At 37.2% G+C, this 26,805-nt stretch overlaps 1 protein-coding gene across 1 annotated transcript; it reads left to right on the top strand.

The window, feature by feature from the left end:
* The first annotated feature begins 2,071 nt into the window (after nt 1–2,071).
* LHX8 (LIM homeobox 8) lies at nt 2,072–24,157 on the top strand. Its single transcript, XM_036092745.2, has 8 exons — nt 2,072–2,152; nt 2,555–2,716; nt 6,522–6,643; nt 8,663–8,883; nt 9,391–9,494; nt 13,962–14,057; nt 19,694–19,877; nt 24,036–24,157. Exons 1-8 carry the CDS (start codon nt 2,078–2,080, stop codon nt 24,110–24,112), a joined length of 1,041 nt encoding a protein of 346 aa, XP_035948638.2. The 5' UTR covers nt 2,072–2,077; the 3' UTR covers nt 24,113–24,157.
* The last annotated feature ends 2,648 nt before the right edge of the window (nt 24,158–26,805 follow it).

Raw genomic sequence — 26,805 nt, 5'->3', positions numbered from 1 at the left:
TGTGTAAACTAGAAGAAAAGGACGTGCCGGAGCTGGCAGTTCCCCCTGAGAAGGTGAGCGAGCCGACGCCTGGCCAGACCAGCTGAATTGCACTTTCCTTGAAACGCGAGCTGTTCGGGCTCCTAAACAAGGTTCAGAAATTACCTGTAACGGCCTCATCTTCAGACCTGGCAATTTTTTTTTTTTTTTTTTTTTTTATTACGTAGTAGCGTTAGTCAGTAATCATTGCCTCCCCTCCCCACAAGCTCACTTAACCTGAGGCATGGAGACTGTAATTTGGGAGACGAAGCCTCGAGCCTAAGGCGTTCTCGGGTACATGTGAGTCGTGCTTTTGTTCTATTTGCCGTGTGGTGATCGTGGCGTGGGGAAGAGCGAGTCGGGAGGTCGGGGCGTCTGTCGGGGTGGGACCAGAGGCTCGGCTCCTTGCGTCCAGCCGCTCGCGGGCGCTTGCCCGCCCAGAGGCGCGCCTCTGGCCGCTGGACGACTCGCGGCGCCGCGGGCCCACGGCGAGACAGAGGAGTCATGGCTCCTGGAAGGCCTCGGGGGATCCCAGGGCGGGCCAGGAGGGCCATTTCACTTAAAATACCAAAAATAAGAACAGGGCAAAACCCAGGGCAAACGAGTCACACCTTTCGTCCAGTAGATGGGGAAAACTGACAAGCGCTCACCTCACTCCGGAGGCAGGACCCGTTGGTGTCTCGCGTCTTAGTTTGAAAATCATCTGCAGCCTGTTTGAGCGCCTCAGAGGGACCCGCTTTGGGTACCGCTGACTTTGTCGGACGTTGGCGGGGAATACCCAGCGAAAGCCGGGCGTTTCTGCTTAAACTCTCTTTGTGTCTGAGAGGATGAGGCCTCCGAGCGGCGGCGCTGGGGCCAGCCTAGGGAGCGCACCGGAGGGTCCCCGCTGAGGGCCGGGCAGGGAGGGGGTCTCCCGGGTTCGGACGGTGTCTCGCCTGGCGCAGCCGGAAGTAGGGAGGTGAAGAGTCAGAAACGCAGGTGTGGGCCGCTCGAGTTCCGCACCCCTCCCCTCAAACTGGAGTTTTTGTAAACGAAGGCAGAAAAAGCCTAGAGAGGCTGCGTTTTCGTTTAAGAACAAAACTCCAGCAAAGGCTTGGAAACACTTGAGTAATGCGCGCTGTTGCTTTAAAACATTTTGACCGAGGTTGGGTGAGTTTTAATGGCACAAATTAAATTCAGCTGGATATTTTCCATTATTCGTCCCGCTTTTTGCGCTGGTTAAAAATAATCCTTTAGTAGCTCAAATGTTGACTTACTGAGCTATAAGTGGCAATTTACACCTTAAAGAAACGAGTGTAAATCACTCGCAGCTCTAATTGCTGTAAGTTTACGAAAGAGCTGCTGGCTTGGTTTAATCTGAAGCATTTTCATTCAAATTGTCATCGGAACAAACACCAGGCTTCTTAAATCCCGCTGTAATTAGCTTTCAAGTATCCTATTAAACCTCTTCACCTTTTGGGCTATCCAATTCAAAAAGCTCCCTTTTAAAAATATATATGTGTCTTGCTCTTTTAATTGAGGTTATTAAAGAAATCAAGTTTCTTCCCCCATCCCCTCCTCAATCCTCTTTTCTTCTCTCCCACTCGCCCCCCCCCTCCCGCCCCTTGCACCCGCTTTAGCCTGGTGATCCCGGCTCCGTCGTGATTGACGTCTAGAAAGAAAATGCTTTGTGCTGGGATGATTGTTATTAACTTGTTACCCCCGGCAGGGGGGCGGGGAACCGACTTGCTCCGGTGAGCGCTAGGGACCCGCGGCCCCGAGAGCTCCGCAGCGCGCCGGGCGAGCCCTCAGCGCTGCGGTGGCCGCCTTGCCACGCGCTCGGGCTGCGCCGCCGTGGCCGGCGGCTGACAAGGGAGGCTGCGCTCCCGCCCGCTTGCTCGCGGCGCCGGGGCCCTGGAGCCCTGACGGCTGCACGCGCGGCCCGGCGCGCTGGGGGCCTTCATTAGCCCGCTCCGCGTGCCAGAAGCCGAGGCTCAGGGCTGAGCGTGCCGGCTCTGAACTTCTGCTCTCCGTTTTTTCCCCATTTTCCCCTCCTCCCACCCCGCAGTGCCAGGGGCTCATGTCGGAGGAGTGCGGGCGGATTGCAGCCCTGGCGGCCGCGAGGACTCGGAAAGGCGCCGGGGAAGAGGGACTGGTGAGTGGGGAGGGACACGGCAGTTGGCAAGACTGGACGTGTGGAGGCGGCCCAGAACGAAGGGCCGCTGTCCCCGCGCTCCTTCCTGGGCCCAGCTGGCCCCTCGGGGAGCGGGTGGAAGGAGGGCCTGGGGCAGGGCGTGGTGGAAAGCTGAGCCGGCGGGACGGGCTGGGCCGAGCTGTAAGGCTCCCTGGGTCCTTGAGGTCACGGGTCGACAGCCCCAGCGGGTGCGTGGCGGGAGCTTGGACCCGGGGTAGAGAGCGGGGAGCAAGACCTCACGAACTGGGGGTGGCCCGGGGGAAAGGAGGGGAAGGGGGTGGGGGAGCCCGGGTGGTTCCGTGGGATGAGGAGAGGAGGAGGGGTCTAGAACCGCCTGCGACTGCGCCTCACGGCTTCCTTCAGGTGAGCCCCGAGGGAGCGGGGGACGAGGACTCGTGCTCCTCCTCGGCCCCGCTGTCCCCGTCGTCCTCGCCCCGGTCCATGGCCTCGGGCTCTGTCTGCCCCTCTGGCAAGTGTGTGTGCAACAGCTGCGGCCTGGAGATCGTGGACAAGTACCTTCTCAAGGTAGGGTGGAGCCGCGAGGCCCAAGGGGAGCGGGGTTACCAGGGAACTTTGGGAAAAGAGAAAAGTTTTTTCCCCCCTCTTTTCCTTTCAAGTTCTCGTGCAGGTTGTAGGCTTTCTCAGCAAAACAGCCCAGTCCAGGGCAAATCGAAAGAGTGGGAGAAGAAATCGTAGAATCTCCCACGTTGTTGCAAAACAGCTTGTGTATATGACACGTCGTGGTCTAGAAGAGCCGATACCCCGGGGGTGGTTGTACTAGAGTCAGCCACCGACTTGTAGAGAAGCAAAAGTGGGTTAATCCTTTTACTCATTTTGGAACAGGGTCCTGCGTGATTATTTTTACCGAGCCTGGGTAATGGTCCCTCCACCCCCAATAACACCCCTACACCTGCCTGCTTCTAAGAGTTCCTGGTCAGTATATGTTGGCTGATTCCCCTTTGCGGTGTCTCCTTTGGTAAGGACCACTGTAAAGTGCCTTAAAGGGTCTTTTCTGGACAGGATTTTTACATAGTTTTATGTTTAGTAACAGTCACTTGAGGCTTTTCCAAAGTAAAAGTTTGTAGGACCATGTACATAAAAACCATTTTCAGTACCTCCTCCCTCTTACTAATATTTGAAGGCCACCCAATGCTTATTTAATGTCCTCTCCAGTGCTTGTGAAAAAAAATGGAAATCCATATAAAGTTAGACCCCCCAACCCCCCACCCCCCAAAAAAAGGAAGGCAGGAGAGAAAGAAGGCAGGAAGGGAAGCAAAAAGAAAGAAGAAAGATAGATGGATGCCTGGGATGAAGTGCTAGTTTGAGAATTGACTGTCTTAATTTGTTTCACTTCTCTCAAAATACTGTGCGGGAATTTTGGAGTAGAAATTCTGGCAGACCACAGTTAACCATGTCACTGAGTGCAGGGTCATGGTCCCATGTGTCTTAATCCTAATACCGTGGGTTTTCAACTTCAACAGCTCTTTAAAACAACTATTTAAAATAATGATCTCTCCTACACTGAATTCGTAGCAAACCAGTACACTTCCTATTCCCTCCTCATCAATCTCCCCCCACCCCCTCCCCCCATTTTTTTCAGAAGGATTAATTATGGAGAGCATGAGTTCAAAAAGCAAGTTATTGGGCTTCTTTAAATTTAAATTTCTACCTCAATGTATAAAGCTGTTTAATCTGTAAAGTGGGAATAATACCTTATAGATACAACCCAGATAAAGCGCCAAAAGAAGTTTTGGTGAAAAATTGAAAAGTAACTAAATTAATTTTAATTGGGGATTGAGTCTTAAAGCTGGCCAATTAATATGGCTCTCTCTTTAAATCTACATTTTTAAGATACCCTGTTTCTAGACCTGAGCTTTTTTGGATATCTCAAAATCATCTTTTGGATCAAAACTAGTTTGTTATTTTCAGTGAGCTCTCTCAATAATTAACATAATCTTTAAGAATGTTTCTAAATGGGTCTATAAAGGCTTTAATACTTCATACCAGAGAGGATTTAGAAGAAAAGGCATTATAAAATGACAACACACGTCTGAAGTAAATATTGTTTCTAGTATTCACTTTTATATGTTAAAAATACATTTGTATATTATATTTACTTATATAAAATACCTAAGTTATCTAAATAACTTACATAAAGCTATTTGTTGTAGGACTGTTGTCCTGCCAGTGAAGTCTTCTATGTACAGTCTTATTCTGTCCATTTTTGTACATATTAGTGTATTAGTATATTAGCTCTAACTAAAGTTTGACATTATATGATTATATAAAAACTCTGAGTTCTTTTTTTTTTTTTGAGTAATTATTCTAAAAGAGAAGTTTAAATTCAATTTGAGTCACTGGTGAAAAATAATTGTTAGACCTAGTAGAGTATTTGAGGGTACAACTGTTTAATATAGAAAATATAGAAACCATTTAATATAGAAAAACATCATCTCATGAGACAAGTAAAATTGAGTTCAAAAAGTAGGAGAGGAATTAGATGTGTCTTTTACCTCATCTAATATTTCAGTGCCCTGTTTGGATGGTTTTTCTGGCTTGGTCCCATATACATATACAAATTGGATCAATAACAGCCATCAGGAAAGGTCTATATTCTCTAGAATTTTCTCTCTTTACCTTACTTTCCTCCCTGGAAAAGAAATGGAAGATGAACATTCTTTTCTTTTTAAAGTAAACTTTAAAAAAGGGTGACAAACCAGGCATTAGGTTTGGTTTTAGGGAGGTAGAAGATAGCCATGACTCTGCTCTGAAGCCTGAATCTATACTTGCTTGGAGAGAGGAAAAAGAAGAGCCTGGATAAGATCAAAATGTAGAAGTCCCTATGCATTGGAATGCTAAAGGAAGCCTGTATTTTTAAACTTTAATTGTCCCATGTTAGGAAAAAAATAGAAGGAAAATACATATTTATTTCTAGGATAGTATTAACCATTGTTAATATTTTTTATTCTGATTTCCTTTGTTTGTTTGTTTCTTCCAAGTTTTCCTATGTAGTAAGCAAAACTTAAAATTTAAAAAATTTCACCAAAATGATACTCCTCATTAATGCTTTGGAAAGAGGCCTATAACTGCAATTAGAAGCAAGTGAAACTTTTTCCTTCAGCTTCAAAGTACCTTTCATATTTTGTATCACAAACATTTTGAAAAAACATTTTTGAACAGTAGTGCTAATCTGAATCATTGGACAGATAGGGCTTTTGCTACACTACTTCATAATAAAGGCTATTTCACAATTTCCCCTTTTCACAATTTCCTAATTACTATTTTAGACATTAGATCCATTTGTAGGGTGTAACTGGTGTTTTTGCATCATTGCTGTTCTCTTACATGAAATGAAATTATGCTTAATTGGTTAAACATAAACTCAATTCTTGTATCCATTTAACAAGAGCAAACGTTGGGAGCCTGTGTTATAAGCAAGTTCAATCCAATACACATCTTCATTCTTGAAAGCTGAAGTTGTGATGTTTATAGTATTATGGCAACAGTTTAAGGTGAGGGTTGTTATGATTTGTTCCCTGAATTGACAATATTTCATGTTCCTATTTAGAAAATATAAAGTGTTGTGATTTATTAGACACTATTTTATGCCTTATTACTTGGAATATAAATGGCAAACTGTGCTTGGGTGCCTTTTTAGAACCACTTATAATCAGATCAATTTTTTTCTCCAATAGCCAAATCATTAGTTAGGGTTCCAATAATTTACTCCTTGATTTTATTATTTAATGTTAGAAGGTAGCCATATCAACATTTAAATCTACCTTAGCAATTTCTGTTTGGTAAGGGAAATGGATTGCCTGGCTTCTTTATAAGGGTAAGTATTTTACAAAGCTTCTTTTTCACTTTCTTTCTCTGTCACTTCAACTAGTGTAACATTTATAATTGTTTGGTCAAAAAATAGATTGAGAAGTTATGTGGCTTGACTTCTTTAGCTACCAGGTTTCCTGGTGGGAAGAATTTGGTGAAAGAAAAAATAAAACAAGCCTGTATGGAGGACTTTAAAGTGACCAAAATTTTCCGTATTCATAGAAGTTCGATTTCAAAAAGAAAAAAAAAGCACACACCCTGAATTCTTCAAAGGAATAAACAATTTAACACACAGTGTAAAATATGCTATTGTGATTTTCCTGGTTGGGGTCTGAAAGGGAATATATCTAGACATATATTTGTGTAAATTACACCTTTTAGATAGAAACATTCAGCGCATGTGTTAAAATATTAAGGAGCCAGTTTTTAAAATTGCTTAGTGTACAAAACCAATGAACGATACTGTGAGTGCGGTATTAAAATTGCTTCTTTTCCTTTACAGGTGAATGACCTGTGCTGGCATGTTCGGTGTCTCTCCTGCAGTGTCTGCAGGACCTCCTTAGGAAGGCATACCAGCTGTTATATTAAAGACAAAGACATTTTCTGCAAACTTGATTATTTCAGGTACACTGTGGAATGTTTTTTAGTAGACACTCCAAGATAATACGCAAAGAGAATTTTGTAAACAAGCTTTCTTGTCCAGTTTTATGTATGGAAACCCAGTTTTTCTTATATAATGGATTTCAAAATGAGAATGCTTCACATTTTTGAGGTATAACTTATATCAAAACAAATACAATAAGCATGTTTATGTGTTCTAGGAATTCAGTATACAAAAACTAATTTAAAATAATTATTTCCTCTTTGGGAATGAAAGGTTTAGATATTAAAAACAGGGAAACTTCTCCTCGCTGTGCATAGGTCAAGTATAAAATATAAGATGACTTATTGTGACAAAGTCCGTTATTTGCAGGGGATGCTAAGATGAAATGAAATAATTATGGTGGGAAAAATCAAGGTTTTGTTAAGTGTTTACCAGTTTACTATAGAATGATCCCTAGTTATACCTACAAAATGTTAGCAGTTTGGAGAATGTGTTAAACGATATAATTTAGAGGATTCCAGTATCAGAAATACACCAAGTCTGATTATTCTATCTAAAAAGCCTGTTTCTTTTTTGTCTGTTCTTTGATCTTTGTTTTGTGAGATTGTATTTGCCCAAGATATTAAATGTAACATCTTTTCTGCGATCTCTTTATAAATTGTTTAAATGCACTGTTTCTTCTAGGATATAATTCTTAATGGATAGCTGTCTAGAAATTGAAATTATTCCTAAGCATGACTTTTAAAATTACCATACTTTTTCTTTATTTGAATTTCCAAATGAAGAAAAATGTTCACCGTGAAATTGGGAAATTACTACTATATAATGAAGTTTGTAATACTAATTATGTTGTTTATACTCAGTTTCAAAAACTGGTTTCAGAGAGTTTAGTGATTGATTTGAATAAAATTGCTAATTAAAAGCACTTCATAAAACCCAGACCCTTTATTTTATAAAGTCACAGAATTTTATAATTACCAAAAACATATATTTCTCATCAGGTTTACTCTCCATTTCTTCAAAAATGATAGCAATTTGCCTCCTTTTTGATTTAAGATATGCAAATATTAATTTTTTTATGATAATTTAAAGCTTTTTGAAAGGTTTAGTTTCAGCAAGTTATTGAAAGTCTAGTTCTTCAGGATTTTTTTATACTTCATATTATATTCTGAAATTTAGTTTTAGGATTCACTTTTTCAGATTAACTTAAACAAAACTGGCAATACCTCTAAAGATATGCTAATGAATAGAAACAGATACATATCTAGTTTGATGTAGATATGCAAGGCCATGACTGTGATTATGATAGGACACATAGCAAAGAATGTCCAGTTACTCAGACCAGGAGAAAAAAAAAAAAAATTTACATCTGGCATTTTGTTACATTTAACCTGCATTTAATGTCCAGGTTGGTCTCTGAAAGTTTTAGATAATGTATCTCCCCCTCCCGTGACTAGCAATGCAATAGCTTATTCACCAATGGAAACATATCTGAGTTTTCATTCCTCACTCTCAGGGTGAACAGTTTCTGTTCTACCCATTCTTTGATAATATCAATTTTAAATGTTTAAATATTTTAACTTAAAAAATGATATTTAAAACATTTTTTAATTATCTCAATTTGGTTTTAAGAAGTCATTATATTTTTACTGTATGCTTTTGCACTTTCAGGTTTCAATCTGGAGTATATGTGTGTTTGTATCTTGAATCTCTAGGTAATTTATAAATGTGTTGATATTTGTTACAAAAGGGATATTGAAACTCATATTGCATTTATTTTAAAAGAAAAAATCCAGTCTTCCTTTAAAGTAACAATGAGAAGTTTTTGTTTTATAAACAGATTTGAACTATGGCCCTATCTTAAGTCTTGATTGCTTACCATATTGACTTTCAGAAAAATAATTGATGCCTGTTTCATTTTCAAAAGATGTAAATACTTAGGTTAATGCAATGAGTAATATAATGTATTAGTTTACTCAGGCTGATGAGTATCTCACCAAATATTAAAATCTTCACCTCCTGCTCTTCTGTTTATGTAGAAGGTATGGAACTCGCTGCTCTCGTTGTGGGAGGCATATCCATTCTACTGACTGGGTCCGGAGGGCCAAGGGGAATGTCTATCACTTGGCATGCTTTGCCTGCTTTTCTTGCAAAAGGCAACTTTCCACGGGAGAGGAGTTTGCTTTGGTGGAAGAGAAAGTCCTCTGCAGAGTGCATTATGACTGTATGCTGGATAATTTAAAAAGAGAAGTGGAAAATGGTAAATATATACTTAAAATACTTTGGAGTCTTTTGGGACAGTGAATACAGGGAATAAAAATGATTTTTCCTTAGGTCATTTTAATGCATTATTTTGTGCAGTGTAATTGTGGTAAAACTCATTAAGCATTCTACTGTTAGTGATGATCTCCATGTGTTTATATGCAGGAAAAGCCATGGCATGTGTATTAGCCTTGTACCATATTCTCAGGCAGCAGCCTTGAATTTAAGGCTGTGTTTTGCTTTTTGTAACCAGTTGTTTTCCTGTATTTGCCTTCTTAGGATGAACCTTAGATGTATGCTCTTCTAACTTTTTGCACTTTTGAGTAAATATACAAGCCTATATATTGTTTCCACAGAATATTTCTAGTGCGTTTTAAAACTTAACTGACAGATTTGGGCAATCTACAATTTCACACGAAGCCAAGAGATACAAGAAACATATTATTACTTGATCAGCGGACCCATTTGAGTTACCAACATGTATGCTGTTGTTTTTTAAATGCAGGCAATGGGATTAGTGTTGAAGGTGCCCTCCTCACAGAGCAAGATGTTAATCATCCAAAACCAGCAAAAAGAGCTCGGACCAGCTTTACAGCAGATCAGCTCCAGGTAGACATGACAATGAATTTATGATTTTTGAAGTCCCTCCTGACCAAAACAAACAACACAAACAAAAAGATCCCCCAACTCCCCTGCCCCCTCCCCCAAACACCCAAAACAATTTCATGCTGCCTAAGAACATTTTCATATTTTCAAAAAAGTTAGCCTGTGCTTTTAATGAATACTAACTTGGTGATTGTATGAAAATATACTTATAGCCCTAAAATGTTTGTCAGTATTTCCAGAGTCATGACCTGGTATGAACTAGTCATTCAAGCTTTATTTCCCTGGGTTTTATTGGTATTAACGTCAAAGTGCAAACAAAATATTGATCAGTCCTGACTTTCTGATAAAATCAGTTTAACCAAGGCATTTATTTACATTACTACCTATAATGGGGATAGAAGACAAAATATTTTAAGACTATTAACAGAAAGAGACATATAGTATGTGGGCCTATGGGACACTAATGTGTTCACCTTTTTAACAAATTATAATGAGCCTCTTAATGGCTAAGTTTGTATAATTTTCTGAATAGGAAAGAATTGAATATGCCTTACCATAAACAACAGGAATCTAGTTATTGACTCCACAACCAAGTAAACCTTTTCTTGTTTTTAAAAGGGATAGAGGGAGCTAATTCTATAGTTTGATGCTGAAGGTTGATTATGTCCCCTGAAAAAGGAGGTATTATTTCAGTTTAGTTGCCCTAAATATAATTGTTATAAGTTCAACTCATGTCAGTTGTCAAAAAAATAATTAATTAATTACTTATTGCTTTATCTTTAAGTCTACACATATAATGATTCTTTCTGACATTTTTTCAGATAAAGAAATCACGTTTTCTAAAAGATTAATGTGGATGAGGTATTTGTTTTATGGTAAGGTAAAGTAACATTTATTGAGCGCCTACCATGTACTACTGGGTGCTTTACACATAGGATGTATCTTAGCTCAAACTTTAAAGGACATTATACAATGTTAGCAATTGAGTAAAAGTAATATTCTGAAAATCACATATGGTATCAAAGACTTGCCAGTGTTTAAGATAAATACAGTAAAAGGGTTTTAAGAGAGAATTTTTATTTGGGAGAATGATTAAGAAAGAAACCTTAATGTGATACAAATATTTCAAGGGAACTTAGATCACATAAAGCCCTAAATTAGGAGATATGAATACCTGTGGGAGACCTGGCAGCAAAATACTAGTAGCTAAAAGATGTCTGAGTTAAAATAGAATTTCTAATATAAATATATTGTTTTTAAAATGGGCTGTTTCCATGAAGGGCTGGCTATAGTTTTAATAATTATAAGGCTGACAGTAAAAGTTTATGTGAAATTAAAGTTATTAAAATTATAATAGTGAAAACTTGAAACAACTTTAGGTAGATATACAATTTCATATAGGAAAATAATTACAGGTACTAATTAAGTAAAGAGGGAATAATATTTGTGAAAGTTATGCTATGCTAGGCATTTATCTACATTCTCTCCTTTAATTCTTAACAATAATTCCTTGATGTAGGTAGCCTCATCCAAGAGGTGCAGGAACTCCCCTCAAGGCAGACTACCAAGGGAATAGCAGAGAAGAGATTTGGAAACTTCCCCAGTCCTCTGGTGTTTTCATTTTGCTTGGCCACCAGATCCTGAGTGAAATAAAAGCTCCACTTAATGGCAGCAGCAGCTAAAACAAGAGTGAGATTCCAAATCTTGCATAAGTTTTTAAAGATTTATATTGGAACCATAGGTTTTAAAAAATGAAAATAGAAAAAAATGAAAATAGAAGTGATATGCCTTCAAAGCATATACTCATTTTTTTCAGTATTTATTAGTATCTGTCTTATGCCAGGGATGGCTGAAACAAATGAGACAGTCTTTGTCCTCAAGTGTTTCTTTATACATGAGTAATCGGGAAAACCTAGCTGTAAATTTTTTAAAAACTTAAGTCATTATATTTTGCTAGAATCTCTAATAAATCAGGCAATGTACCCTCATTGTCAAATCGTCCTTTCAGAAAACTGATATATTCAAATAGTGCTTGAATTCAGCAGAATAACAAAATATTACAGGTGATCAATAAGTCAAGACTGTTCATGAACTACTGCTTTGGACAGAGAAGAGTTAACATGGGAAGAATAAACAAGATAATTTCCCAAAATTATTTAGAAATTTACGGGAAGAAAAAGTTGTTTAAGGCTCACAACAGAATAACATTTTGTGTTGGCAAGAATATTTTAAATATGGTCCCATTTGTAGAAATGGTATTTAAGAAGTTCCTGCCAATGTTGTGGTTTGCATATTGTAGCTGGAAGCTCTTGCTCAATGATTATGAATATAAAACGTGCCAAGGTTAGCACCTATTTTAATCCACTTTCAGATTGACTTGGTCAGCTGCTACTATGCAGATACCTGTCATTTCTGGGATTTCCTGGCCTTAAAATGATGAGTGTCTACAAAGGCTCACTCCTTGACCATGTTAAAAAGACCTCAGAAAAGAAGTGGGGTGGGTTTCAACATCATTAGTGACTGAAGAACAATGAAATTAAGTAGAAATTAAAAGGCTTTTTGTGTGTGTGTGAGAGATTAAACATTGATAAGCACATCTTACTTTCCCTTTAGCATATACTGATTCTAAACCATCAGTGTTCATTTAAGCTTTGCTTTATTCTTTGATGAGAAATTGCTTTATTAAGTGTAACTTGGTTTCATTATTAAACTTGTGAATTTGAAATGCATTTGTGAAAAAGCATGCTGTTTTTTTGTTTTATAAATTATCAATAATGGCCTAACAAGCAAATCCTTAAATATCTGTTTAGCTTTTCCCCTTGAAAAATTAAAAAAACAAAGACCATTAATTTGCTCATTCTTTTTTCTCTTTGGGATATTACATGCTCAACTACATATGAACACAACTATTTGTACATGACAATATTGAAGTAACACATTTGGAATAAGAAAGGAAGAATGAGGTGAACTGAGTGAAATTATAAACTTTTAGGTCAGTTTTGCCCATTTTTAAAAGGTAAAATACATGCTGTTTACAGTGAGTGTGTGAACAAATATGGTTGGACAGGAAGCCAGGAATACCTTATTCTAAAAGTCACTAATCAGAACTGAAAAAATTATATAATTTGTAAACTTTGTAAGCTTTCCTGGAACAACATTGGTCTTTTTCTCCACACTATCTTCAACTTTTCCTCACGTTGTCAGGGTTCATTGTGTTACAAACCCTTAAGCACATATTATGTGATGGGAAAGGGTATTAGTTCCTGGGGATATGAAGAATAAGACATTCCCTTTGCCCTCAAGAAGCTTACTTTGCTATGGAGAGCTAGACTTGCCAGTGAATTATTTAGCTGCCTTGTGATGTGTGCAGTGGCAGAAGTCTGTATTAGATGAGAAACATAGTGGAGAATGCAATTAATTTTGCCTATGGAAAATGGTGTTGAGGCCAGTGATGGCTAAGGTCTTTAGGGAGATTGGTTATCCCCATCCCACACCCATAGACATGTACAATTATGTTGGATGACAGACTCCCTCTCCCATTTTTCATGATCCTTTATATTTTATACTACTTCCCTCAGTTGATTGACTTTTAAGTAATAAAATTCAAATATCCCTCTTGATTCCCATGATTTCCTCTTCAGAAAGAATCCAAAGCCCTTGGCTTATGCTTTATTCTGGTACTCCCTCCCGCTTTATGCTTCTCCCCTTACCTTGTATTGTAGTTATTGGCATGTCCATATCTTTGTCTCAAAAAGTTGAGAACAGGGACAGTTTTTTCATGTGTCACTGTCTCATGGCACTTAGCACAGTGATTCTAATCCAAAGGTTCATATCAAATCACCTGAGAGCTTTTTCAATATACAGATGTTTAGATCCCAGGAAATTCCTATTCACTGGGCTGATTGATATCTTTTTTTTTTTTAAGATCCCTGATATTGTTTTGCATGGAGCAAGTGCTCAAAACAATTAATGTTGGAGTATGGAATCCATCTGTTGCACTGTATACAATTGCTGACGGATAAAAAATTGTAGTAGAGCCTATTTAACTTAGTAGAGGTTGGAAATAAATTTGATAGGATTTTTGTATTTTTAAAAGTTTTCTAATGCAAGAAATTTTTAACAAAATGGAAGAAATAGTAAATAGACATACCATTTATTCATTTCATTTGTAGAAGAATGGAAGAAGAACAAAGGTGAGCTCATTTTTAGCAGCATAGTTGAGAGACAGGTTTTATGTTAAAATGAATTTTTTTTTGAAAGATCTCAGTGTAGCGACTTGTTTGTAAATTTACAGCATATGCTTTCTTTTCATTTATACGCATTCACCCATATTGATTTTCTAGTAATAAAATACAAGTATCTTATTTTCTTGTGCATGTCTTATCTCTCCTGTCATCAAAATGCAGAAGATTGAGTTTCTTATATTTAGCTATTTACTACCTTTATTTTTTATTTTTTTTAAAAAAACAGGTTATGCAAGCACAGTTTGCTCAGGACAACAACCCAGATGCACAGACCCTCCAGAAACTGGCAGAAAGGACAGGCTTGAGCAGACGTGTGATACAGGTGATTATTTTAAAGGTTAATCAAGAGATACTAAAAGGTCTACTCTAGGTCTTTATGAATGTGCTGTGTGTGTGTGTGTGTGTGTGTGAAATATCAAAGCATTAGCTTCCCATTTTAGGTTTACACTCTGTATCAGTTTTTTCTAAACCTGATAATTAGTCTGCTTGGGCTGGGCTATCAATTGTTAAACAACTTTGTGTACAAGTTACTTCATTCAGTGTTCACAGCAACCTGAATAAGATCCTCAACCTAAAAAAGAGAACTGTGGTTCCAAGCTAGATCTGGTTCTGAAGCCAGTAATTTTTTTCCACTTTTCTGTGATTGTGTGTGTGTGTGTGTGTGTGTGTGTGAGTGTGAGTGAAGGGGGACTTGATGACCTTTGTTAAAGATCCAGGTAGAGGGAGTGGTGTGAACAAAGCTAGGGAAGGATGAATTAGAGCAAATTCATTGAAATGTTAGTTTTATATCTGCAAATTGTGAGAGATGAAATTGTTGGAGCTGAACTTATAGGGGCCTATGATTATAGAGTTCTGTCCTGAGTAGGAGAAAGCCATGGTAGCTGGTGGCAGCAAATGGCAAGAATTAGGGTTGGAAGAACTAAATTAGAGATATACAGATTAGTTGGGATGCCCAGCAAAGTAGTGATTTTTTTAAGAGACTTAAATGGGGTAGTGACCTCAAATTCATTGAGAAACATTTTATTGTGTGTGTGCTGGTGGCAAAGAGGCAAGAAAAGGACCTGGACACTATAATGGGGAAGGAGAGAGAAGTGAAGGATGACTCTTAAATTTGAAACCAGAGTATCCATAAGAATAGTGCTATTGACAGGAATATTCAAGTCAAAGAAAGATGATTTGTAATTGGGAAGGAGATGAATTTCCTTTTAGCTCTGCCAATCATACAGTGATGGTGGCAGTTGGGCGTATAAACAGGTATTTTAAAAGATGAACAGGACTCAAACAAAAAGATCCAATGCCATGAAATTGGATAAGATCCTTTAGAACGAGATCATAGACAGTAAAAAGAGAAGAATGAACTTTAGGGAGAGGGGAGGGTAAGTGGTGCTATTTGAAAGGGACATAGTAACAGTCAGGATCAAGGAATGAGTCTGGTAGAAAAGCATCATGGAAGCCAAAGGAATGTGTTCAGGTGGAGCTGGCCAACTGTGTCAAGATCTTATAGAGGAATCAGGGAAATAGAAAATAATTTTAAATAACATTCAAGGTTCAAAAAAGTTTATGGAATTAATGCAAGTAACCATAACCAGCAAGATGAAATTTAGTTGGGGGTTGGGGGGGGAGAGGAGGTAAAATCCAACTTTGTATATATGTTTTATTTCTTAAATTGGGTGGCTGATATTTCTTAAATAGGGTGCTCATTCTTCAATTTATTATTATTAAGCCTGAGGCATTTCATAATTAAATCATCTATACAAAGAAGCTGATGGGGAAAAACCTGATGGTACTACAGCTTCTCTAAAGACTTAGATTCCCAGTAGATTTGTCTGACTACAGTTTAATGAGGTTCTCTGAGGAGTTGAGTCATACGACCTCAGTGCTTTTCAAATGTCCAGGGTATTGTGTTTATTTCAGAGTGCCAAATTTTATTTATTTATTTTTTTAAAGATTTTATTTATTTGACAGAGAGAGACACACTGAGAGAGGGAACACAAGCAGGGGGAGTGGGAGAGGGAGAAGCAGGCTTCCCACCGAGCAGGGAGCCTGATGTGGAGCTCGATCCCAGGACCCTGGGATCATGACCCGAGCCGAAGGCAGACGCTTAACGACTGAGCCACCCAGGCACCCCTGGAGTGCCAAATTGTAAAAAGGGGTCTAACAAGAAACCAATCTGAACAGACTGCTTCCTTTAGAGTCAGGCTAATAAGGTCATGAAAGAACTAGAAATCATGGGCTAATATTAACAGCAATAGGAATATTTGTCTGGAGATGAGATAGTAAGAGAAGGAATAGTATAAAAAGAGTAAGTATCTTTAAATATATATGGAAGGCTGTCCTGCAGATAGCAGAATCAGGTCTTTGGGAATGAAGGAAAAGGCAGATTTCACTCATGATGAAGAACTTTCTCAGCATGAAAGTCTACAAAAATGACATGGGTTGCCATTGGAGGTAGTGAGTTTCGGGAGCCTGGAAATGGAGCTTCCTTTGTTGAGGTGGTACAGACTCAATGGGCTGAGGGTTCCTTCTAATCTAAGAGTCTATACGTTCAATGACAATGACTGCTCCAGCTAAATCAATTCATGACTATTATGAGATTATTTTGAAGCTTGAAGTAAAGGAAAATGAAGGATTTTCCGGGAGCTTTTCTTATTATTTGAAGAAATAAGGACCCCAGACAATGTCACAAAATTTCTAAGTATTTAGGTTACCAGTATTATGGGCAAATTATCTTGATTCCAAGTACTAGAACTTGGAGAATATATTGTTGGATGGTGGTTTTTAATATGTGAAGATTGAATTTAAATATTTTTGAGAGGATAACAAAGGAAGGAGTACTAGCATGCAAATATATATATTATTTGTCTATATATACATTTACTTTATTTCCAAATTTTCATTATCCTAAAAGTGCTGTAATGAATAACACTGTATGTACACCTTGCTCACTTGTTCCTTAGTTTCCATATGATAAATTTCTAGAAGTGGGGTTGTTGAGTCAAAAGATAAAACATTTTTAGGGCCTTTAACTGATTAACTGATAGTACTAAAATCACCTTCCAGAAAGTTCATACTGGTTTATTCTGCCAGGAGCTACATATGCAAGTTCCCTTTTACCAACCCATGCAAATCCTGAATACTGTCATTCTTTTACATCCCTTCCAATTTTGGTAGAAAATCGTTTTTATTTATATTTCTTTGATTATCAATGACCTTTAACATGTTTGCATATTTTGTAATTTTAGAAATTGTATGTTTTTAGTCCACTTTTCTATTGGGTGGTGCCTTTTCTCTCCATCTTACTGATTTTTATTCTTTTTATCATGTTAAACTTCCATAGTTCATCAGTTTCTTTTCATTTATTTTCTCCACATAGAACTTATATATGTATATTTTAAATACTTTATTTATTTTAAAGAGAGATTGAGCATGATTGGAGGGAGGGGCAGAAAGGAAGGGAGAGGGAGGGGGAAAGAATCTCAAGCAGACTTCTCCCTGAGCGTGGGGTTCCACGTGGAGGTCGATCTAACGACCCTGAGATCATGACCTGAGCCGAAACCAAGATTCAAACGCTTAAGTGACTGAACCACCCAGGCGCCCCAGAACTTTTATATTTTTATGTATTCAAATCTCTCAATATTTTTTTCTTCTAGCTTTGGCCCTTTTTATGCTTCTTCAGCTAGAGAGTTTATCGGTATTGACTGTTGTTTCCCTTAAATGTTTATGGTTCCAATTATTTACATCTAATTTTTAATTTATCTGGAATTAACTTTTGGGGGGGATATGCAGGAGCACTTGTGGGCAGAGGGCTAGCTGTGGAATTAACTTTTGGTTATTAGTGAGGTAGGGATTTTACCATTTTTTTCCTCACAAATGATTAGCCAAGTTTCTCTAAATCAGTATTATTCCATGCTTTCCCAATAATTTAAAATTCCATCTTTTTTATACATAAAAATCTGATATTTGGCTCTTTGGGCTTTCTCAGAGATCCATCTTATGGATTAGTCTTTTCTTTTTCAGAATGTCTACATAGCCTGATCTTAGCTTATATAGTTTACAGTTTAGAACTCAACAAATTTTAAAATGTGTTGCTCAGAAAAAATTTTAACTCTTCTTGGAGGTTTGCAAAACAAGAAATTTTAAGTCAGTGAGGAGGGTCAAAATGACTTGTATTTGAATTCTGAAGTTGGGTGGCCCTCATGCCAGAAGTTATTTTCTGATGGTCTGGAATTGTCAACTATATTTTTCTGTGCAAGTTACATGACATTTGTGTTTATAAACCTCTCTCTACTTGACTACCTGTTGATGATCTTTCCGAGGAGCTATTTGAATCAGCATTAAGGTAGTTTTTCTGCTGATATGTCATGCCTTTTTCATAATATTTCCAAAGTCTGGATTTTTTTTTTTAAAAAAACAACTGAGTAGGTTCCATCCAGTATATAATTTATTGGAGATGTAAGATACTTTGGAGAAACTTTGGGAACCATAGTGCCATGTCAGTTAGGTTATACGTAGCCCACTGGGATGCATGTCTTCTGGGTACTGTTAGGGAAAACGCTGGTGGCTGTAGTTCTCTTTTACAAGTTGGAGAACACGTGAGGATGTCTTCTTGAGTGGGTGAGTGACAGTAGTGACACCTATTATTAAGGAGCCTGTGGAGAGAACTGTGACTGAAGACTTTGGGTTCGGTCCCTGTGTAAGTGTCTAAGAGTCTAATACTCCCGAAATGGAGGAGAAGGCTATGACTCCCCACTCCTTTTCCTTGGTATATGCCTATGTCTTGTTCCTGAAACCCCTAGAGTTTGTACTTCGCCAGCTCTCTAATTTTGAGTCCCAAGGGCAGGATGTGTCTTTGAAGTCAGGTCAGCTTTTTTGTATAAATCTTTTTGCAGATTCCTTCTGTTCTACATTATTCAGCCCTGATTCCCTTGTGCCATCAAATAACTTCCTACCAGCCTTGGGCGGGGGCTTATGCCCCTGATCTCTCCCTGGCCTTCTCCCCTGACACTAAAATGTTATCTTTATTTCCTTAAACTTTTTATTCCTTCACTTCTCTTTCTCCTCATGACAGACTTATTTGGAGTGATGGCAAATAAGTGCTATGATATTTTAATAGAGTAACACTCTATAGTCAAGTTTTATCTAACAGCAGGGAGTTAAAACACAGGCAGATTAATTACTGGGAGCATTCTGGGCAGCCTAGCCTCACTCATCCTGACCTGGATGCAAAACTATGCTTGCCTTGAATTTGTTTCCTTTATTTCTGTGATAGAGTAGACAACAGGATGGTTATCTCTTTACATTTTGTGAACTGTTTCACCAGTGGATGTGTTTATATTTTATTCTTCTTAAGTATTACTCATTTTTTCTTATTATATGCCTGACCTTAACATGCTTCTTAGGGAATAGTCTATGTATTCACTAAGAGAAATTGAACTCGGCAGGTTAAAATGTGATTGGAATAACTGAATCAAGAGGTTTGTAGAAAGCTTTAAGTTCTCAGTAGGGATTTAGTCATTTGGAAAAGGATTTGAAATAAGTCCAGCAGGTGTCTAAGAATACATTTAGTTGGGTTTTTTTATTGTTGTTGTTGTTAAGTTCTGATTTAAAGGGCTTTTTTTCTGTTTTTCTTTTTGTCCCAAATGCTGGTAGTTAAAGCCAAGGAAACTTTTCTGAAATTCTTGAATTTCTTCCCTCCCTTTTATTTTGGAAGATGCTAGTATAGTATAGAATTGGCTTTTAAGTAAATCACCAGATAGTTACGGTATGAACAAAGAAAATGACCATTGTTATTTATACAAATGTTTCTCTTCTGTGTACAGAACTGTTTAAAAAGCTTGTTTAGATTTATACCATGCTCATATCATAAAGAAATTGAGGATTCATTTCTTTGTAAACTGAGTTGATAAGGTACTCAGAGTTGACATGTGACGTACCTACATTGCTTTTCTCCTCCCTCAGGTGTGGTTTCAGAATTGTCGAGCACGCCATAAGAAACACGTCAGTCCTAATCACTCCTCCTCTGCCCCAGTCACAGCAGTCCCGCCCTCCAGGCTGTCTCCACCCATGTTAGAAGAAATGGCTTATTCTGCCTATGTGCCCCAAGATGGGACGATGCTAACTGCGCTGCATAGTTACATGGATGGTAGGTATCCCAACCTTTAACAGCTGTTGACCAAGCACAATAACTGATAACTGCTAATATTAGCTGATTGATAGGATTCATATTTTGAAATATTACCTCAGTCGTAGCCGAAAAATTATGTGTGGGGGGTTGCAGTAGGGAGCAGAAATGTCCAAACATTCTTATTTCTGTGACTACATTTTAAGGAACAAGTTTAACACCCACTTCACAGCTAAAATACAAATATTGATAATGACTGTTAGTGCTTGATTTTTTACTTAGGAAAAAAACGTTTTTTGTTGTTTTGTTTTGTTTTCACCTGATATTTAAATAATTTATTTTCCTATGGTCAGAGAAAGTATTCACACTCAAGAGTTTTATTTATTTAAAATCAATTAATTAACATACAGTGTATTATTAGTTTCAGAGGTAGAGTTCAGTGATTCATCAGTTGCATATAATACCCATTACATCATGTGTCCTCCTTAATGTCCATCACCCAGTTACCCCATCCCTCCACCCGCCTCCCCTCTAGCAACCCTCAGTTTGTTTCCTACAATTAAGAATCTCTTATGGTTTGTCTCCCTCTCTGATTTCGTCTTCTTTTATTTTTTCCTCTCTTCCCCTATGATCCTCTGTTTTGTTTCTTAAATTCCACATGAGTGAGATCATATGATAATTGTCTTTCTCTGATTGACTTATTTCGCTTAGCATAATACCCTCTAGTTCCATCCACCTCGTTGCAAATGGCACATTCAGAATTTTAGATCGGAGTTAGTATACTGAGTTTTGTTAAACTTTATTGAAGCAAAACATACATATAGAAAAGTGCACACATAACAAGTATCCAGTTTGATAATATCCATGTAAATACCAGATGAAGTAGAACATAATTAACACCCCAGAAACCTCTCTTATGTCCCCTTCCAATTATTATCCTCTTCCTCCAGAGTAACATTGCCTTGACTTCTAAAATCATGTTTTAGTTTTGCCTGTTTTTGAGCTTTATATAAACTGAACCGTATGGAATGTATTCTTGTGTATCTCACTTCTTTCAAGTACATTGTTCGTGAGATTCACTTGTATTTGTTGCAAGAATCAGTGATTTGTTTTATTGTTATATGGAATTCCACTGTGGGAATATACCACAATTTAACCATTTTATGGTTGATAAACATTTGTGTTTGAGCACGTTTAGGCTTTTATGAATATGCTGCTATGGACTTTATTTTACATGCCTTTTGATGTACATTAATTCATACTTCTGTTTGGTATGTACCTGGGAGTGGAACTTAGGGTCATAGGCTACCCATACACTCAACTTCAGCTGATTCTGCCAGTTTCCCATAGTGGTTGAACCAGTTAACACTTGGCCCAGCACTATGTGAGAGTTCAAGGTGCTCCACATCCTTGCCAACACTTGGTATGGTGTGACTTCTTTTAACCAGTTTGATGGTTGGGTAGTGCTCATTATTTTAATTTGCTTTTCCCTCATGACTGATGAGATTGAGCATGTTTTCCCTGGGCATTTGTATATCCTTTTTTTTGTGAAGAGCCTATTCATGTCTTTTGTCTGTTGGTCTATTGGCTTGTCCATTTTGTTTTTTCCTTGATTTATCTTAATTCTTACTGTATTTTGCATATAAAAAGTTTTTTGATGATATCTCCTCCTATTCATTGGCTTGCCTTTTTCTACTCTCTTAAGGGTATGTTTTGTTGAGCACAAGTTCCTAGTTTTAATGTAGTTCATTTCATCAATTTTTTTCCTTCATGGACAGTGCTTTCTTTGTGACCTATTCAAGAAATTATTTCTCCTCAAAAATAGTGAACATATTCCTCTTATGTTATCTTCTTGAAACTTATCTGACCTTTGACATTTAGATTTACAGTCCATCTGGAATTGGATTTTGTATGTAGTATGAGATAGGAAGCAAAACTCTTTTGTTATATTGATAAAAATACCAATTTCCCAGCTGTTTTGTAGTGACACATTTCTCATAAATCAACTGTTCATGTAATGTATGTGTTAATTTCTGTACACTATTTTATTGGACTACTTATTTTCATATTTATACCTAATTGTTTTAATTATTCAAGTTCTACAATTCTTGATATCCAGTAGAAAAAGTCTTCCTACTTTGTTTTTATTTAAGTTTGTATTGCCTATTCTTGACCCTTGCATTTCCATAAATTTTACCAGCTTGTCAATTTCCACCAAAAAATAAATTGAAATTTTGATATAGCCTGTTAGATCACTTTGTAAGAAACTGCCATCTTAATAATATCACCTTCCATCCTATGAACTTTGTCTTTCTATTTATTTAGACCATCTTTAAGTACTTTTTTATATTCTAGAGTTTTTGGCTCAGTAATCTTGCACATCTAAGGTTCATTCATAAGTGTTTGTTTTAATGCAGTTGTTAATGGTATTTCCTGTGTATGTGGAAATTTAGGTTGGCAGCTATTTTTTTTTCCGGCACTTTGAAGGTAAGGTAACATTGGCTTCTGGCTTTCATTGTTTCTATTGTTTAGGATATGGATAGTTAATCTGATGCTACTTATTGTTGAAATCAGCTATTGGTCTTATTCTTGCTCTATTGAAAGTAAATATTGTTTTATCCCAGCTTTTCTCTTTGTGTTTGATTTTCAGTTTTATTATAATGATATGCTTCTTGAGTATGTAGTTTGATGTATTTCATTATGGAAAAGTCTCAGTTTTTGTCTCTTCAAATATTGTTTCTGCCCCTTATGAAAAAATTCCATATTTCCCGGCCTTTTGACCTTCCATGCTTTAGTCTAGGTATTTTCTTCTGACCTATCTCCAGGTCACTAAGTATCTAATATGGTTGTAAAACTTACCCACTGAGTTCTTAATTTCAGTTATTGTATCTTCAGTTTTAGAATTTCCATTTCATTCTTTTATATAGTTTTCATTTTTATGCTGAAATCTTCTATTTTTGCCACTTTATTCCTTAATAAAATTGTTATTGTAATACTAAAGTTTATGTCTAATAACTCCAATATTTGGATCTCTTTGTTTTCAGTCATGTCTTCTTATTTCCCTTTTTATTTTTTATTGCACCTCAGATGTTGGGTTGGGTATGAAAAACTAGAAATAATTTGAAGCTCTGAATGGTCTCCACCAGAGAGGATTTGGTTTTGCCTCTGGCAGGAAGTTAGGCTGGGGTAAGGTCAACTTAATCCAATCAGCATCAGTCCTCAGGAAGGCTGGTGTATTTCTGGGTCACTACTTGGACTTAGCCTTTTGGGATTCCAGACAACGCCTATGTTTTGTTGTGTTTGTTTCTGTTGTTTTAAACCAGACCTTCTCTTCAGTGGTCCCTGATCTTTCGTGTTTGTTCTGCATCTCCCAGACAAAGTCTAACTCCTGCAAGTCTGCTCAAATTCTCAGCCTCTCACACATCCCTTTTCTTTTAAAATTGTCACTAAATTTGGGGGGTAGGTGGTGGAAAGTAGCCTCATTTTATTTCCCTTCTCTTCTGGGACTTGCTTTGCAGCTTCTCATTATCTTGGTATCTTTCAGATGCCTTCCAACAGATTTTCAAAAATTTTGGCCAGCTTTCCTAGTTGCTCTCGGAGGTTTGGTTTGAAGCATCACAGACCTTGCTGAGAATGGAAACTTCATTTAAAGTTTTGGTTAAATAAAAAACCAGAGCCTGTACCATTGTTGCTATTATATTAGCATTAAAATTGTGTATGTTCACATGAATGACTATAGTGTTGCCTGAGTCAAATGTGCTTTGATGCATGTTTAGGGAAGAGGTGGTTAAGCATTCATAAAGGAGAATTTGGGGGGGTCATCCTATAGACAGCTTTATATGGAAGCTAGCAGCATCTCTGCAGACAAAGCTTTTGTGTTTTCTAGCTGCAGGGTAAAGTGCAGTGAATGGGGTATGGATGGAGGACATTAAAGTGTCAAAAGCTTGTGGCCCCAAAAAAGGTTTTGGGGGTAAACTATTCCTGGATTCTCATTTAATACTGTACTCACTATGCTGAATAAGTTAATGCTTCTGCTGAGGTTAGTGGAATGAGTGTAGCTTGGTGCCCTCAGCTATAATGAGTAATGAAAACGCATTGCCTTGGATTGTTTTTGTTTGTTTTTAAATCAGTTTTATTCAGCCTACAAAACTGATCCACAAATTTCTTTCTATTTTATAGCTCATTCACCAACAACTCTTGGACTCCAGCCCTTGTTACCCCATTCAATGACACAACTGCCAATAAGTCATACCTAATTCCTTTTTTCAGGGATAGAAATGATTAAGGATATAATCTTGTCATTTATTATGTATAAAATACCATTGAAAAGATATTAATGTTAATTTTTTATTTAACACTCAAAGCATTTTCAACATCACTTTGCTTAACCAGGTATGTATCTATAGTTGGCCTGCAAGACACTTTTATTGATTCTTCATTTTTTGTAAAATTTATGTTTACAAGAAGAAAACAGATCAAAACTTTTTTTTGTATTGTCTGGAAATAGTTCACTCTAGTGTGTATCTGTTAATTTATTTGTCATCAAAAGAGCACTTTGCCTAAAAGAAAGGACTGACAAGTGTGCAAAATGTTTACAATCCTTTGTGAAATTGTAGTTTATCATTAGTTTGTATCTGTAAGTTATTGTTATAAATATTACCTGTATTTTTTGTTATATACAACTTTATACTTTGAAGCTTGTATCTGTGAATTTGCAACTGAAATTTATTTTGCCAATGTTTTCTGAATGAATTGAATAAAGCTTCTGTTGTAGCATGCCATGCAAACACATTATTGTGTTTGTGGTTGATGAATTATGGCTGTAAATAACACTATAGTTTAATAAGCCCACCACTCTAAGTTTATTAAACATTTTCCATTCTTGTGAAAGTTTCAACCAATTTGTCCTTTTTTGTGTGTGTTTTCAGCATTAAGTCAACGTTAGTCTCAAATATAACAACTCTTAATTTTAGAAAGTCATTTTGTTTTGAGCTGTGTTTTGAGTACATTTTAATAGGAAACTTATTTGTAGATGATTGCACTTACTCAACAAAAGAACACATGAAAACATCTAATTTGGCAAATTATCCCTTTTAAACTAGCTAATAAAATTAATGTGAAAGAAAAGACAGAGCACTTTTCAAAACGACCTTTTTGTGTATCCCAAGTCAGAAATGAAATATGGGCCATGAGAATATATTTCTTCAGGGGTGAAAAAGGAGAACTAAAAGTATTTGGAGTTTATGAGCAATGTTTCTAGAGCAGACTCTTTACTTTTTCTTCCTAGTGAACACTCTTTAGGGATTGTGATTCTGAGAGCTGAAATCTAAACCCCAGGACTTTATCCTTTGTAACAGTGGACGCTTGTCTTGGAATTACAAAAGTAAGTGGTACCACCCTCACTAATTTTTTAATTTAAAGAACTTAATCAGTACTCACTTCTTGTTTTTCATATACAAGTAAGAAAAAAAAAGGTAATGGAAAAAAATATCTTCAGAATCTTAAGTCTTTGTTTAACTTAGCAGATTCACATCTGGCTGAGGACTGGAAGTAATAGCAGAGTATTTGTAATTCTATTCTAGTAATCATAAATGCAACCAGAAAGCAATCACGTGGGTGTAAGTAACTCACTATCTCCCTCAAACCAGAGGCAATAAGCCTAAGTTTCACTATGGGAGAAAGGATGAAAAAAGCTTTTGTTTTGTTTTGTTTTTTTTTAAACCTGCTACTCCAGTTAGAATTTTTTTTTTCCCCCAAAACAAAGAATGTAGCCAATAGTCACTCTGTCTGATCTTGTGAGATTGATGCTAATCTCCTTGGGTTTTTGTCTACCTGTCCCAGGCACGGAGTGGTGAGGTCAGCTTTACCTCTACCAGATGTCAAGGAAAGCTCTTGTAGTCTAGCCAAGCTCTGCACTGTTAGCAGCTTATAGCATTTCCCAGCTGGATATAATTGGCATCATTTAGCTTGGAAGGTGCTTGATTGTGTTAGTTCTCCTCTTTTGTCATTTTCCTGTGCTCACCACCCTCTAACTGTTCAGAGAGTTTTTACAAACCACATCACTACACTTTTTAGTTCTGAAGATGAAGCCCAAAGTTGAAGTAAAACTTCCATAACAGAGGTTCAAAGCTGTCAAAGTGAATGAGATTTATATATCCTGCATATAAAGTTAATATTAATAATGCAATGAGATAGATATGAAAGTACTAAAAAAATTCATGTGATACAAACAGTGCCTATGTTTTCATTCCTATTGGTGGAAGTCAGAGGTCCTAATTTTATAACATTAACAAAGAATTGAAGTATTTCCATATTAGTAATAGAGTACATATGTAGGCACAGTACTTACTTGCTTGAAATTGGGGGTGATCAAACAACTTTTGTGAGATTTGGAGGAAGACTTTTTATCATTGGATTAGCAAAGACCTGGGTAACAAATAGTTATCTCTTAGGGATTCAGAGATTCATAATCTGAGAGAGAGTAAGGATAACTTTGCTATGTAAATCAGTTGAATCACCAATTCCAACATTGAAACTAGAGTCACACTTAATCAGTACCCTTAAGTGAATCTTGTTAGTTGGACATGGTAGCATTAATATTCAGTAGTACTTTTATATTATGCAAATGTCATTCTTAAAATCCCAGATTATTGTAAATTATACCTGTTATAAGTATCCCATAATAAACATTATTAGAATCATAGTTCATGCTTTTAAAAATTGTTATAGGAACTTGAATGCTGGTAGCTATAGTATTTCTTGACTTGGTAAATTATGTATATAATTACTTTAGTAGCATTATGACACTAGATAGTATCTCAGGACTTTGTTATGACATGGAGGACTTCACCTCTAAGAAATGCTTCTACTTTATTATTAGAAGTTGTTTGGATTGCAGCACACTAAGTAGCAAAAGTGTATTAGCCCAGGAAAAATTCTTATTGACCCC

The sequence above is a fragment of the Halichoerus grypus genome, chromosome 5 (genome assembly GCF_964656455.1).
Source record: "Halichoerus grypus chromosome 5, mHalGry1.hap1.1, whole genome shotgun sequence".
Taxonomy (NCBI): Eukaryota; Metazoa; Chordata; class Mammalia; order Carnivora; family Phocidae; genus Halichoerus; species Halichoerus grypus.
This window is presented reverse-complemented; position numbering and strand designations above follow the sequence as displayed.

Coding starts and splice junctions, on each gene's coding strand:
- LHX8 (XM_036092745.2), top strand. CDS start 2,078: ATGTCGGAGGAGTGCGGGCGGATTGCAGCCCTGGCGGCCGCGAGGACT. Junction 2,153..2,554: donor GCGCCGGGGAAGAGGGACTG/GTGAGTGGGGAG, acceptor GGCTTCCTTCAG/GTGAGCCCCGAGGGAGCGGG. Junction 9,495..13,961: donor TTACAGCAGATCAGCTCCAG/GTAGACATGACA, acceptor TTAAAAAAACAG/GTTATGCAAGCACAGTTTGC.